This window comes from Lampris incognitus, chromosome 10 (assembly GCF_029633865.1).
Source record: "Lampris incognitus isolate fLamInc1 chromosome 10, fLamInc1.hap2, whole genome shotgun sequence".
Classification (NCBI taxonomy): domain Eukaryota; kingdom Metazoa; phylum Chordata; class Actinopteri; order Lampriformes; family Lampridae; genus Lampris; species Lampris incognitus.
Window position 1 is genome coordinate 54,471,946 of NC_079220.1, and position 16,497 is coordinate 54,488,442.

General features: G+C 45.6%; 1 protein-coding gene across 1 annotated transcript in view; it reads right to left on the reverse strand.

Moving 5' to 3' along the window:
- Positions 1-16,497, reverse strand: part of cep112 (centrosomal protein 112) — a 150,852-nt gene that overhangs the window by 122,060 nt on the left and 12,295 nt on the right. The window contains exons 4-7 of the mRNA XM_056288467.1: positions 14,618-14,699; positions 12,362-12,439; positions 6,827-6,874; positions 6,622-6,696 (exon numbers count right to left, since the gene is read on the reverse strand). Coding sequence (XP_056144442.1) covers positions 6,622-6,696; positions 6,827-6,874; positions 12,362-12,439; positions 14,618-14,699 — 283 coding nt within the window. The remainder of the gene's footprint in view (positions 1-6,621; positions 6,697-6,826; positions 6,875-12,361; positions 12,440-14,617; positions 14,700-16,497) is intronic.

The window sequence follows — 16,497 nt, forward strand, 5'->3', positions numbered from 1 at the left end:
TTCCTCAAACCATTCCTGAACAATTTTTGCAGTGTGGCAGGGTGGATTATCCTGCTCAAACTGGCAACTGCCATCAGGGAATACCATTGCCATGTAGGGGTGTACTTGGTCTGCAATGATGTTTGGGTAGGTGGTACGTGTCAAAGCAACATCCATATGAATGCCAGGACCAAAGGCTTCTCAGCAGAACATTACCCAGAGCATCACACTGCCTCCAACAGCTTGTCTTCTTCCCATAGTTTATCCTGGAACCATCTTTTCCCCAGGTAAACGACATACACGCACCCAGCCATCCACATAATGTAAAAGAAAACGTGATTCATCAGACCAGGCCACCTTCTTTCATTGCTTCATGGTCCAGTTCTGAGGCTCACGTGTCCATTGTAGGCACTTTCTGTGGTGGATAGGAGTCATCATGGGCACTCTGACCACTCTTCATACACAGCAAGCTGTGATGTACTGCGTCTTCTGACACCTGTCTATCATAGCCAGCATTAACTTTTTCAACAGTTTGAGCTACAGTAGCTCTTCTGTGGGATCGGACCAGATGGGCTAGCCTTCACTCTCCATGCGCATCAATGAGCCTTAGGCGACCATAACCCTGTTGCTAGTTCACTGGTTGGCCTTCCTTGGACCACTTTTGGTAGGTACTGACTACTGCATACCAGGAACACCCCATGAGGCCTGCTGTTATGGAGATGCTCTGACACATTCATCTAGCCATCACAATTTGGCCCATGTCAAAGTCACTCCGATCCTTACGCTTGCCCATTTTCCTGCTTCCAACACGTCGCCTTCAAGAACTGACTGTTCACTTGCTGCCTCATATATCCCAGCCCTTGACAGGTGCCACTGTAATGAGATAATGTTATTCACTTACCTGTCAGTGGTTTTAATGTTTGGCTAATCTGTACATATATATATATATGTGTGTGTGTGTGTGTGTGTGTGAGAGAGACGGCAGACTCCCAAACAGCTACCAAAAAGAACTGCTGTACATCTACAAAAAGAACACATTTTGCTGAGGACCCAGCAATGCAGCTCACTCACTTTGAATAGCCATTGTGTGCCATGTTTAAATCTAAAAGTTGAATTTAACTTCAACTACTGAAGAATGTCTGCAAAGCATTGTAGATGGCGCTCCTCATTATCTCACTACACTTCAACTACATGTGCGCACTATATCCTTCCCTCCAGAAAAGGCCTTACGAAGTATTCTGTCTCTTTCATGGCGCCCCCCTTTTCCTTGATTTACCACCATTTCTTGTGCAATGAAGGGGACCACAGGAGATCTCACAGAGTGAAAAAGGAAAGAGCGAGAGAAGGCAAGAGTAAGAGGGAAAGAGAGAGAGAGAGAAATGGAGAAAGACAAAGACACGGCACTGATTGAAGCACAGAAGAAAAAGTCAAGAGCTGTTTCTGCTGGCGCCTAAAAAAAATAAGATGAAAAAAGACAAAAACATGTGGGGGTGTCACTTTCTCATCACCTCTTCAAATGCTTTTTGGAGAAAGTTTGTCAAACTAGATCAGGGGTGTTTGAAACTTGTTTATAAAGGCGTCGGCGAAGGAGGGTGGAGGAAGGGATTGTCATTACACCTTAGGCCTCTGAGACGCCTTCAATCGGCCCGGCTGGGTAGCAAAGCCCCCCACCCCCACCCCTCCAGAGTTGTAGAGATGTAAAACGCCATGTTTTCTGACACTTTTGCTCTTGAGAGGATGAGAGGCTGTGTGAGAGGGAGAAAAGAGGGAATGCAGATAGAAGACAGAGACAGCTGCTTTTTTTTGCCACTCTGAAAACCGGCGTCGAGGTCAGGGCCTCTTTCCTCGGGGGGGGGGGGGGGGGGGGCTAACTGTTTGGCTCCAAAAAGCAAGGTTACATTCGTGCATCATCTTCGTCACCTGTCCTCGTGCATCTTCTATCCTTAGTAAACAAAGATCTCTTGGATAGTCAATCTACAGCTGCATGCCATTTCCACACACTCACAAGTTAATTTACTGGGATGACATGACATGATATTGAACATGGATAACATTTACAGGAAAAACTGAATATATAGCCATAGGAAAAAAAATTACTCGTCCAGTTAAAGAGTCAAATAATATGTCGCTGTCCTGGGTTTTGAATCAGCCTAACTATTCCAGGGAATTTTGTCCTCCAAAATCAACAATACAACAACAACACAACAGAATCACTCATGCACAGAACTCCAAAATAACTTCATCATTATGGAAGGCTCGTGCCAACAAAGACACAAATAATCCCATGCAATTGCTTGCGGGACTGCCTTGTTGAAAGCTAAAACTACAGAGCTGGTCCCCTTTAAACTACCGAGGCTTTGTGCCAGGCTTCTTTTAAGCTTTGTAAAACTATCAGATAAGACGGGGCTGGCCCTCTGAATCACAGACCGAGAGCTCGGCTCCGTCCCAGAGGATCTATAGATGGGAGAGATAGCATCATGATGGCATCGGAAAGAAAAGGGGACTGATCCTCAGAGTCAGAGGCTCGGCCAAGCTGTGGCTATTAATGTGTGACCAGTTGGGCCTTTGCACATGCAATCTTTCATGCTTTGCCCACTGGAAACAACCCCTAGGGTACCAAGAAGTTACTTTGAAGAACTAACATTCACCACACACAGACACACACACAGACACACACACACAGACACACACACAGACACACACACACACACACTCGCACACAAGTAGAGCTTATCAGCCTGTCTGTATCTTCTACTGTAACCCAATCACTCTGGCCCTATGGCTAGGCCTGACTCATCAGTCGCAATAGAATTCCCCAGTAAAGGCCCAATTCTGACACCAGTGTTGTGTGACTGAGCCCAGCTAGGGCGTGCTGAAGGATTAGCAGGACCATGCTACTCCTGCGAGACATTTTTTTCCGTCAACTCGCCTAGAAGCTAAAAAACACATGAGCAAACATATGAGCTAAGTGACTCAAAAGCTATGGCGGCTTGTGGTGGAGTCTCTCAGCTGCCATTCATTGTTCCATAGGAAAAGAACAGTCAGCATTCTTATCAATGCAGTCGGTAGCTTAGTGGGAGGATGAGCCTGGTGTGAGAACTGAGATGTCTGTTAAGCCGCCGGAGGCTTAACGACATGTGGTGCAGATCACGCCTCAACCAGGAGTAAATTTCCCACTTGGCTTTGGGGATTAAAGGGAAGTGATGTCACTGTGTCATTTCCTGGAACAGGCCAAGACAGCCACGCAATGGCACAGCCGGGCGAGGCTCCTATGGTTCCACTGAAAGGCTTAATGTGGCTGCTGAGGATGACATGGTTATGGTGGTAGGGGGAATCAGAAACCTTAAGGAAGGGTTCGTTTAAGGAAGTATATCACTGAACGAAGTTAGTCTGTGTGTGTGTGTGAGAGAGAGTTTGTGCATGAGTGCTGTTCTGCCCATGGCCTGTTTTTTTAAAGAAATATACACACATTATGTCTGTATGTGCATGCCTGCATGTGAACTTGTGCACACAGGTCTATACGGAGTGAGTGTGTGTGTTTGTGTGTCAAAGAAAGTTGAATCAGTGTGTGTGTGTATGTGTGTGTGTGTGTGTGGTCACGGCACACTCCTCCAGGGCTTGCATTTCCCGCAATCCACCTGCATCCTATTTAATTGCTAATGATGACTCAATTTACAGGAGGACATCTTAAGTGTCAGATGCTTCAGAGAAAAAGAAGGTCTCCTATAGACCTTTATAAGCCACAGACACATTTCCGTCCACCCTCTGTCGGGAAGGTTTAGCAAATAGCAGATCCTAATATGTAACAGTAGAAAACAGGCACAAGGAGACAATAAAGGCGAGTTTTGTTTGAGAGGATGGCAGAATAAAACCAGCTTGTCTAATGAACGAATGCCTCTGTATGAAATGGCTGTTGGGTTTGTTGTGTTTGTGTGTATTATCTACACCCAGTATCCACCTGAGTGCTCAGGGTCATTGCAGGGTCTGCGTAGAGACACAGAGGCTAGAAAAATATGCCATAAACCAAAAGCCCATCATAAAACAACCACCGTGAAACCAGATAAGCCTACAGTCTACAGTAGCCAGGTTTGCTGGGAGGGGCTCCTGCTTGGGCTTGTGGGGTTGGGGTGAGTGCAGGAGGGAACACACATGCCCACGTACACACAGATGTACTTTCTCTTGAGGGCATGCACACACACAAACAAATACACACACAAAATCAAGAAGTTTCTCCCCCTCCTTTCTCAACTCATACGCACACTTTTCCCTACCGTGCCATTTCTATCCAAAGCCAAAACAATCCCGTTCTGCAACACCTCCTCTCATGAAAGCCCGATGCTTCTGAGTGACATGTAACCGGTCCTCATGTCGCTACACTGGGTACTCTTGTTTTTTTTTTAATTTTTTCCCTCCTTTTCTCCCCAATTGTGCCCAGCCAAGCCGTCCCGGTCACTGCTCCACCCCCTCTGCCGATCTGCAGACTACCACACGCCTCCTCAGATACATGTGGAGTCACCAGCCACGTCTTTTCACCTGACAGTGAGGAGTTTCGCCAGGGGGATGTAGCGCGTGGGAGGATCACGCTATCCTCCCCCCCCCCGAACAGGTGCCCCGACCGACCAGAGGAGGCGCTAGTGCAGCGACCAGGACACATACCCACATCTGGCTTCCCACCCGCAGACACGGCCAATTGTGTCTGTAGGGACGCCCGAACAAGCCGGAGGTACTCTTCTGGCCTTAGCAGAACTCTGAGAGCTCAGAGCATATGGGTTATTCTAATATTACATCCCATATCACATGACAGCAACACAGCCGCCACGTTGGATGACAACGGCTCAAATCCATAGGATACAGTCGGACTGGACAGAATTTGTTTCAAGGTGATTCATACAGAATCGCTATTGTGGTTCGATATTTTACAATGGTTCATTTCTGCGCTGGTTTTGGTTGTTCCAATCGAGTTGACGGAGAGCAGAACAAGTGCTACTTTCGCTTTCCAAAGCTAATCAGCCATCAAGGAGAAGAGACTCGAAGGTTGTCAGACGGAAAAAGAAGAAAATGATATCGAGGATAAGTCAGGAAGATCTTACAGATGAAAAATTAGTATCATGTAGAAGTTAAGATACCTGCTTTTACAAAAGGGAAAAAGCAGCTTGGTCCTTTAGAAATTGAGGCAACAAGAAAAACTGCATCTGTCCGCATCCATGTGGAGCCTGTCATTGGCCCAGTACGGAGAAAATTTACAATTTTACAAGGAATTTTACCAACAGACTACCTCAGTAACAAGGACCGTGCTGGTTTGACAACAGTGGATGAGATTGCCTTGGTTTCTTGTGCATTGAAAACTGTATATGACTCAGAAGTTCCTTCAGACTGATACGACTTTCACGTTATATATCATTCATTGTATAAAACTGTTATAATATACTTTTTAAAGAAACAAAAGCAATTAAAAATAAAGACAACATTTCAATTTTATCAGACATTTTTCAATTGTGTGTCAATCATAATCAGCAGTTGAGCTAAATCTTAAAACTACATGGCTTGAATATAATTAGTACGAGAGGGAGGGAAACTGCTTTTGTTTTGTAAATTTGTTAACATATCGCTCTAACATAAAGATAAGTGAGAGTTTTCCATATATCTCTCCTTGGGTTTTCCATCTAAAGCTTGTACATACTTCTTGATTGAAGCCATCGCGGAATTGCATGAGATTGGCCTAACAGCCGGAAATCCTCAAATCAAATCTGATCCTTTGCACCGTTAGGCCAGAACTTTGAGAACTTCAGTGTAAACAGTGGTTGCTAAGGTTTTGCTGTCCTCCAACATGGCGGAGCTGTTCGTTGTCAATGAAAAAGTCATGTCACATGACTTTTTTTTTTTTAATAAAATTTGGTTATAAACAGTCATGTGAGCAAGTCACCATGTGTTCAGTGCATCAACGTCTGAATCCCTCTCCACCAGGGACGAATGAAACCACATTAAACAAGACAATTGTAGGTCTACAACTGGGATGTCTTCATCTCCACTCCCTCTGGTTTTCTCTTCCTTTCTGCCCCTCTCTATTTCGCTGCCCTTTCCTGGTAAAGTTGATCTAATTGAGTGGAGTCCTTCTCCCCGGGGAGACATGAAAGCCATGGCTATTAGAGCCAAGTCATGCTCAGTTTTATATTTAACAGTGCGAGTAAAGGTGATGGAGTGGGGTGGGGTGGGAGGCTTCAAAGCATGCTTTCCCAATGGGATTTTCAGCTTAAATCCACATAAGGAAAAACTGTCATCACTGGGAGCCAATGTGTTTTTTGTCTTCTTAAAAAGGACCGCTTGCACTGGCCGTTCTCTGTTGTGGCTGTGAGGGGTTCTGATGCCTTAAAAACAGGGAAGGGAGCTTTGGCCCTCGTACATGCTCAACAGTTGCTGGTGCACAAAGCCTGAGCACACTGAAAAGTGGTAATGAAATGCAGTTTACCGGTGAACTGCAACAGACATACAGGCCCTTTTCTTGGCGCATCATTATATATCCCAAGACACCACTGGGACAGTAGGATTTTGACACTCATGGAGATGAGCAGCGAGGCACCATTTGGCAATGTCTGTTGTAAGGTTTATGGTACGTGTTTAGCCAGCGAACACTCCGGTGCTTACCTCTTTGCTCTGTATGAATAGAGGGCCCTGCTCCTCTGCCAAGGTGCTATTCCTCCCCAGGCTCAACTTGAATATCTTCAGAGAGAGAGAGAGAGAGAGTGAAAGTAAAAATAAGAAAAGAGAGAGCGAAATGGTTGGGGGAGTTGAGGAGTTCAAAGACAATGTCTGCATAACAAGCAAACCACGAGGGACCCGGACAACTCACCGGAGACAGAGGGATGGGCTTCTCTCGCAAATACCTGGGGTTTTCAATCTGAAAGAGAAATAATTCACTTTTTTTCCCTTTTTTTTTAAAATGAACACCTTACATTTCTCTTTCACACACTCCTGGCTTTCCTAGCCGAACTTCACCGCCACCAGCTTCTAACCTCCACCCTCAATTTGTCATAAACAATCGGGGGGAACATCAAAGGCCTGGCAGAACGGCTGGTGTCTCGTCCCTCAGCTCGTACTGTTTACAGAGAGAGAATACCTCGGGCCACTTCAAGACATTGTGTGTGTGGCCGGCTCTGTTTCCGCTCTCTTGTTGCTCTTTTCTCTACTGACGCAGCCCTTTTGTCAACACCCAGGACCACTAATCTGTAAACTATCCCGGGTTCATTTATTGTGGGATGGAGACAAATGTGTCTACACCCTTGCCAAATACTAACGCTCCATCGTCTTTGATTATGGAACAAAATGCAAAAAAAAAGGAGATAGAAAAGAAACAGAGGACAGAGAGCCTGAACCACCTGAAAGTGAGCAGGACACGGCCCGAGTAACTTTGGAGCCCTGCATCAGTGCAGCCCGTTAACAGTGATACAAGCTTCAAAAAGCCGGTTCTGTCTGCTGACAGTTTGCTATTTTCTTTCCACTACTTGACGGATGTTTATGACCTCAATATTTTCCTGTGAACTCAAGCTAACATACAGTCTCTCTCTCTCGCACACAGTGGGGCTGTCTGTGGGGGCTGCCAACAAGCGGCAGGATCACGGCCTTTCAAAGCAGCTGAGCTGACTTTGGAGATGACAGTGACGACGCCCAATAAACAGTTCTGCAGCTAATCTCTTAACATGCGGGCGATGGCGGAGGAGAACAAGGAGGACGATGAGGGTGAGGAAGGAAGAGGAGAGGGAAGGAAGGAGGAAGAGGTAAGGAATAAGAGCAGAGTGTGAATATTTTGGTGTAAAAAAGGAAGGATTTAACTTGCAAGGCAGCACAAGCCAGGCTAAAACAGACTGAATGGGAAATGGGAGAGTAAGACCTGAAAGAACCCTGGGTATTGCGGAAAAAATATTCTCAGCTACTGTATAAGGGCAAAGCCACAATCTGTTGTTGTGGGGATGCAGGTGAAAACATGGCAGCTATTGTGTGGGCTATCATAAGTTTTCTACAAAAAAAAACATATCCTGGTTGTCAAAAAATAGATTTACTGTATATCTTAGCCATTCACACATGTGCATATGTGCACACACTAGAAAGACAATGTAGGTGGTGCAGAATAGCACCAGTGCTGCCTGCGACAATATATGGTGAATGCTTTCCTGCATGATTCGAGGTTCAATTTCGGAACTGGCAACACAATCCACATTTAAAAAGTGATGAATCTATCACTATCCCCTTAAATATCCCCTTGGCACAATAAATGCCATGAGGTATCTTAAAAATACCAACAGACAGCTAGTCATCAGGTTTGATTGAGTAGGACCCACAGCACAGGAAAAAGAACTAGACTAAATGGTGGGGCAAACTGCTGGCACAGAGCTAGAATAAGCTCCGACTTGCTGCACGCAAGTGTGCATACATGTCTTTGCTTATATACATACTCTTCTGCATGTGTGTGTGTATGTGTGGGTTTCCTTATTCGGTTATATTCGTGAGTTTTTAACCATAAGAGTGAGGACATTTTTGCCGGTCCTCACTCCTTCAAGGGGCTATTTCAAGGTTGGGACTTGGCTTTAGGGTTAGGGTACAGGTTAAGGTTAGGCAGTAGCTCTGATGGATAAGGTTCAGTGCTAAAGAATGTTCAGCTCATGTATATTTCCGTGTGTGTGTGTGAGAGAGATAATTTTGGCACCTATATACTTTTTCCTCTGTGTGTGTGTGTGCACACGCACGTGCTTGTGTCCAGCTTTAGTGCTGGCACAGCGTACTGTATCATTGGGACCTGACGTAGATGGATGGATGAACACTTTACTGCAGGCGGAGGAGAGGAAGGATACTACACATCACAAGGCCTGTTTCGCCAGCCAAACAAACACTGGGTGATGGATGGCTTCCTAGCGTCAGACTAGCATTGAGCAAGTCGCCTACACACCCGCCTTACCACAGACAATGGACAGCAAAGTGGTAGGGACTCAGATGGATAGAAATCTCACAGATAAGAAAAGGCTCTTTACAGGCCCCCCTCTGATGCGGTCTCTCTGCTGCTTGCGGTTGTTTTACTGACAGGGGAAAGTATTATGTTGAAACTCGCACTGTGAGCTCATACTCCTCTCCCATTAGAGACAAACGTCGGACACATTTGGCCGAAGACAATAGAAAGGCTAAGCGATAGAGACAGATAGTAGTGGAGATGAGTTTTTTTTCCTATGAAGGAATTCTTATCTGTGGATGCAGAATTGATCCTCCCACTATCCTATAAGGCCATATTTACTGAAATATTACCATCCTGACTATGCCTGGCTATTTTATCATATTAGAGATTAATAAACAAATGAGGTACATTTTATAACATCTAAGGAATAGCTAAAAATGTTCTGGATGGAGAGATGCTTGGCTGTGCAGAATTTATGAAGTAGCTGGGTACTTTGAAGCAGCAGAGCCATTAAACGCTCTGTAAACTTGAAGGTGTGTGTGTGTGTGTGTGTGTGTGTGTGTGTGTGTGTGTGTGTGTGTGTGTGTGTGTGTGTGTGTGTGTGTGTGTGTGTGTAGGAACATCTGTTGATTTGGAAGATTGAGGCTTGGGTGAGCATTGCCAAACGCTGCCGCTTATCAGCATCTCAACACAGAGCAGTGCGTAGTGGAGCAGTGCAAGGCTTCACGTCTGTTGATAGATACCTCAGATTACCGCGGCATGGAATAAGAGAAAGAACGAGAGTGGGATAATCAAGGAGAGTGAGAGAGAAAAAGAAAGCCAGGAAGATAGAGGAGAAAGCCTATAAATGGTAAGTGGCAAGTGGGTAATATATACATACATACGTATATATACATAAATATATACATAAATAAATATATATATATATATATAAGATAGGGGCTTGGGCGTCCGGGTAGCGTAATGGTCTATTCCGTTGCCTACCAAAACAGGGACCGCTGGTTCGAATCCCTGTGTTACCTCCAGCTTGATTAGGCGTCCCTACAGACACAATTGGCCGTGTCTGCGGGTGGGAAGCTGGGTGTGGGTGTGTGTCCTGGTCACTGCACTAGCGCCTCCTCTGGTCGGTCAGGGCATCTGTTTGAAGGGGAGGGGGAACTGGGAGGGAATAGCGTGATCCTCCCACACGCTACATCCCCCTGGTGAAACTCCTTACTGTCAGGTGAAAAGAAGCGGCTGGCGACTCCACACGTGTCAGAGGAGGCGTGTGGTAGTCTGCAGCCCTCCCCGGATTGGCAGAGGGGGTGGAGCAGCGACCGGGACGGCTCGGAAGAGTTGGGTAATTGGCCGGATACAATTGGGGAGAAAAAAGGGGGGAAAATCCTACCCCCAAAAAATAAAATAAATAAAAGACGGGGGCTGAGGGTTAGTGAGTCTCAGAGCCACTATCCAGGATGAAAAAAGGAACAGTCACGAGTACTTCAGAACGAGGGCCCCCCAGGACGAACTGCTGAGTGAGTACCTCAGGCAGCAGAAGGCAGAGAGTGGGGAGGAAGGAGAAAAGGAGAAATCATGGAAGACCAAGCCCCTCCATGGGATATACCATCAACACATAGAAGACATGGCTGATATCGAGAAGTCCTACCAGTGGCTAGAAAAGGCTGGCCTGAAGAACAGCACAGACACTCTGATCATAGCAGCACAACAGGCACTCAGCACCAGATTGGTTGAGGCAGAGGTCTACCACACCAGACAAGACCAAAAAGCAGGCTGTGCAAAGATGCCCCTGAGACAGTCCAGAATTTAGTAGCAGGGTGTAAAATGCTAGCTGGGAAAGCGTACGCTGAAATACCAAGTGGCTCAGATAGTGTACAGGAACATCTGTACGGAATACAGACTGGTAGTCCCCAAGTCCAAATGGGAGACTGCCAAAGATGGTTGAGAATGGCAGAGCTGTGGGACTTCCAAGTTCCAGACTGACAAGCAGGTGCTGCCTAACCAACCAGACATTGTGGTGATCAACAAGGAACAGAAGACAGCAGTAGTGAGCAATGTAGCAATTCAGAGCGACGGCAACATCAGGAAGAAAGAGCATGAGAAGCTAGAGAAATACCATGGGCTGAAGGAAGAACTAGATCGGATGTGGAAGGTGAAATACACAGTCTTCCCATTAATCACAGTAGCCCTAGGGGCTGTGACCCCCAAACTGGGAGAGTGGCTCCAGCAGATTCCAGAAACCACATCTGAGGTCTGTGTCCAGAAGAACGCAGTCCTAAAAACAGCTAAGATACTGCACAGAACCTCAAACTCTCAGGCCTCTGGTAGAGGACCCGAGCTTGAGAAAGCGACACAAACCACTTGAAAAAGGGTGAGAGAGTAATTATATAGATGGCGACAGGCATGGGTGCAAGTCCATGAATACTGAGATGGCATCCAGCGCTTTACCTGTGCCCCCGTCCATAGGGTTAGTAGTTGTGTCAGGAAGGGCATCCGACATAAAACTCTGCCAAATCAGAATGCGGATTGACAAGACCATCCTGGATCGGTCGAGGCCCGCATTAACAACGGCCAGCATTGGTGCTGTGCCCTCAGAGGTTCCTGATGGAAACTGTAAAATCCTCTGTGGCAACCCCTGAAAAACAGGGGAAAAGCTAAAAGAAGATATATATATATATATATACCTGTATATATATATACCTGTATATATATATATATATATATATATATATAAAAATCCAGTGAGTCAAGTAAGTTGTTTATGAGACAGTACAAGCCTGTTTCATGCCATAAGCAAATGATTGTTTATGGCATGAAACAGGCTTGTACTATCTCATAAACAACTTACTTGACTCGGTGGATTATTTTGCTCCTTATTTGTTGAGCGCTTTCCCTGCCGTTGAATGTTTCTTTTAACAAAGTTATATATATAAAATAAGCAACATGGTGAGAATGCCACAGAGAGAAAGAGTTGGTGTAAAGAAAAAAAAATAAGGCGGAGAAATGCAGAGAGATAAATGTTATGCAGGTGGAGAAGATATGGCATAAATGAGGGAATAAAAGCCAGGAGGGCAGTCTTTATCAAGCCCTGGCCCAGGGCACTCTTGACAGAGAAGATAAGAAAGGTACACATCTTCCAATTTTCAGTTTACACAAATGCTCCTCCTGCCCCACGAAATCAAAGAAAGGGGCAACTAGAAGAGGCAGATTCAGTAAGAGGACAAACGTTGCTCAGTGTGGTGCAAATTCCTAACAAAGGATGATCGACAGTTTAGCAGCTTTGCTACGAATGTTTTTGTTTGAGCAACCCCGTCGTGACATTGGCCGAGGGTCGTCGTTTCATTTCACTGCTGCTGCTGATGAAAGCCGAACTGTGGTTTGCTAACCGACCTGTGGTACGAATCCCTGTGTGCAGCCCAGAGCCTCTGGGCATGCCTTTTCACCCACCCCCAGGTTCCAGCTGTTGAGGCGAGCCTCCAGGTCGCTGGCGTCAGGAGATACATCTGACTTCATCTTCCTGTCCATCTGGCGGAGGAAATGGACAGGGAAAAGATATCTGAAAATTCTGAGTGATTACACAGGATGCTTGAGAGAAGTGAAGGTGTTTAGACAGTGAACTTGGCCTGAGGAGGGGAGGGGAACTTGATAATTAAGCCCAAATATTTTTACACAACAAATTCATTTTCAGTTCTTCCCAAAAATTAACCACTACCACCAATGCAGATATACACGGAGAGACGACATATATGTTGCTCCGAAATCTGTACATTCTGTTCACTCCATCCCTCTGCCCTTTACCCCTTCTCTTTCTCAGTCGCTCTCTCTCTCTCCACACTTCTCCCTGTCTTCTCTTCCCTCTCTCCAAACACTGCTCCAGATGTTTTGGCAGTTCCACATCATTTCCGTCACCGTCCCGCTCCCACCCTATCTGACAGTAAATTCCACGGTTGGGTTGCAGCTACACCGCTTGTCATCCTTGTTTCTTCATTGACTTTTGTTACCAGGGGAATTCTGGACTTGTTTTATGCATAGCTGGCCGAAGGCTTCCAGGGTGGTGTTGATATAAGATCGGTTTACCTTCATCTAAGGTGGGCTACAGGTTCAAAAAGATCGGAAATATCTAGTAGGTAGTACCAGGAAGAGAGAGAGCAACAGAGAAAGGGGAGATGTTGTTGAATATGATTAGGATCAGGTGGAGTGTGGACCTTGGGCGTAGCTTAACGTAACTGGACCGCCAGAAAGAAATCGATGAATGGAACAGCGAAGGATTCAGTACCACCACTGATTAAAAGAGCATTACGGTCCCAATGCCTCACCCTTGTACAAACAGCATAAGTGTTTCTTTTCTATATCTCGGAATGCACAGTATGTGGACCGCCGACTGTACAAAGCACGGTGTCACGGTTTCTGTATCGCACCAGGAATTCAACTCATTGTGTTGAACACTGATAACTGAATGGCCTAAAATGGATGTGGCCACGGACATACTCAAGGTTAGGCCAAGGGAACATATGTGCATTGTATTCACAGGACAATAGTCACAACCCAATAGATTCATGATCCTTTGATGGTAACAAAGCGTGTGCTTATCATTATGCTTAGATAAGAAGTCAAGTTTGAAGTTTGCACCTGTGATGAGGTCATTAAATTCTCCAAGAGGCAAGTTCATGACACGCAGCCTTCCACTCCAACGGGAACATTTAAGTCAGCCCCAAACAATTTTACCTCAATGTCACTCTAATGTGGTTGCAATCATCAGCTTTGCATTGGCTGCCCTCTGTCCTCACATTTCATTATTTCCCTTAAGTGCTGCATAACTTCATCCACCAGAGGAATGTTCTTCCAGTTTCTTGGGGAAATGAGTCCAGGAGTGTCTATATTTGACCACATTAACACTACAACGACTGGGATTTCACTCCTACCTAAAACGACTACAGGTGATCAACACGACAATTGGTTTTTAAACTCTATATTCAGTCAAGATAAAGACCGAATTGAAATATTAATACATTGCATATGTTAATATGTCTGTTAAGAAACGATTGACACCAAAATTAACATTTTAACAACTTTAATACTATTTTTCAAACGATTTAAATGGCCACTGTCCGACGCCTGTAAATACTACAATGCCTCGGTGGTAGTCATGGTGGGTCTGTAACGGCGTCTGTAACCAGACATGTTGGAAATAATCAAAAATCAAGTTGAGACTATTACTCTGCACTGGAGAATGCTTGTGTGTTTCTGGGACAGAGCAATTAACTTCGCGAAGGAAATGACATGACCAATACACATCGTAAATAGTCACATGATGCACATGATGATGCGCAAATTACAAGCCATCATTTTGACTGCTCATGGTCGTTTTAGGTAGAGCTTGTCATAACTTTTTTGTGTGCAGTTGATCTGAAACTCATTTTAATGCAAATATATGCAGTTTTAGGAGCATTCAGGGAGCGGCAGGTCTGTACCCCCCCCCACAAAGTTATTAAACTTTGAAAATCCAAAACGGTCATAAAGATCGTCTTGGTCGTTCTAGTGTTAAAGGCTAAAAGTAAAGAAATATTGCCACTGTTTGACGCAACAGGATATTTTTTGCAGGCATTAAGACGTGCTATCAATAGCTCCTACTTGTGGTATCTTGAAATTTGGCAGGCCAACCAGGAAGAGGTGCACAGATATGAAGAAGAACAATAAACTGACCATTTTGGGGTCCTCTCTGGAACAGTGCTTGAGTGAACTAGAGGCCATGGGTGGAGATGGGGACTTCTCATATAGCCTCCTCCTGAAAAGATGAGAGAGAGAGCAAGAGAGAGAGAGAGAGAGGGAGAGAGAGAGAGATATACCACTGACATTTTAACAGACTGTGTACATGCGTGTCTCGGTCTGTGTGTGAATGTGCTTGCGTAGGCAGCTTGCGTTGATATTTACACAGATCAACATCTGGCATCTGTTCCTCCGTTTCTGGTCTGCATTTCATCCTATCCACATGATAAACCCCCTCTGCTTACACATCAGTGTGTTTTCATACACTTCCTCCCCCCGCAGGGTACTGGCCTGTGGCTTGTATAATCTTCGATAAACACACGCCTCAATCATTGTCTCTCATCATGTCCATCATGCTTTAAACCAGCAGCCCAACAGGGGCTCTGCTTATTCTCACTGGCTCACTAACTCACAACTTCATGCATGCATACATGCACACACAGGCACACAAACGCCCACACATGCATGTAATTGAGCTAGCTATCTCATTAATAGCAAACACTTGAGGCAGTAATGGCCCTCTAATGTTGACTGAATGAAGCTGTTAGAGAACAGAGGAGAACGTAGGACAAGCAAAGAATTTGCTGTCATCTAATAAAGACATCAAATCTCTTTTCCTAGGGGGCACCATTTTAAACACTCAACTATGTTTTGTCTCCCTATTTCATTTTTTTCTTTTTTTATGTACCACCTACAAGGAATGCTAAGCCTTTTTTTGCCACGGGCAGGTCAGTTACATGGGGGCGGGGGCGCAGTGACTCCGAGGTCTCTGAGCAGATATCAGATATGAAGCATCTGTCCAAGGAGCCAAGAAGATTCTTTTTATTTACATGTTATTGTCTAAATAGAATGAACCATATTATGGAAACAGAAATTCAAAATTAATTTTGAATTAAATTCAAACTTTGACCACTGCAAAATGCAGAAATCCGTTTGATACGAAACAGTTGTCAGTGCTGCTGTATCACATTATCCACCACCAGACAAGAAAATACAGTCGAGGGGCATCCCGGTAGTGTAGTGGTCTATTCTGTTGCCTACCAACACGGGGACCGTTGGTTCAAATCCCTGTGTTACCTCCGGCTTGGTCCCCACAGACACAATTGGCCGGGTCTGCGGGTGGGAAGCTGGATGTGGATATGTGTCCTGGTCGCTGCACTAGCGCCTCCTCTGGTCAGTCAGGGCTCCTGTTCAGGGGGGAGGGGGAACTGGGGGGAATAGCGTGATCTTCCCACTCGCTACATTCCCCCTGGCAAAACTCCTCACTGTCAGGTGAAAAGAAGTGGCTTGCAACTCCACATATATTGGAGGAGGCATGTGGTAGTCTGCAGCCCTCCCCGGATCGGCGGAAGGGGTGGAGCAGCGACCAGAACGGCTCATAAAAGTGGGGTAATTGGCCAAATACAATTGGGGAGAAAAAGGGGGAAAATTCCAAAAAAACGAAAATACGGTCGAACCCGAGTTTAAGCTTTTGATGTTTTTTGGGTTTTTTTTGTGTGGATTGTGGATTTTTTCCCTGTTTTTCTCCCCAGTTGTACCCGGCCAATTACCCCACTCATCTGAGCTGTCCCGGTCACTGCTCCACCCTCTCTGCCGATCCGGGGAGGGCTGCAGACTACCACATGCTTCTTGTCACCTGACACTGAGGAGTTTCACCAGGGGGACGTAGTGCGTAGAAGGATCATGCTATTCCCCCGAGTTCCCCCTCACCCCCCTGACCAAGCCGGAGGTAACACGGGGATTCGAACCGGCGATCCCCATGTTGGTAGGCAACAGTATAGACTGCTATGCTACCCAGACGCCCCCAGCTTTTGATG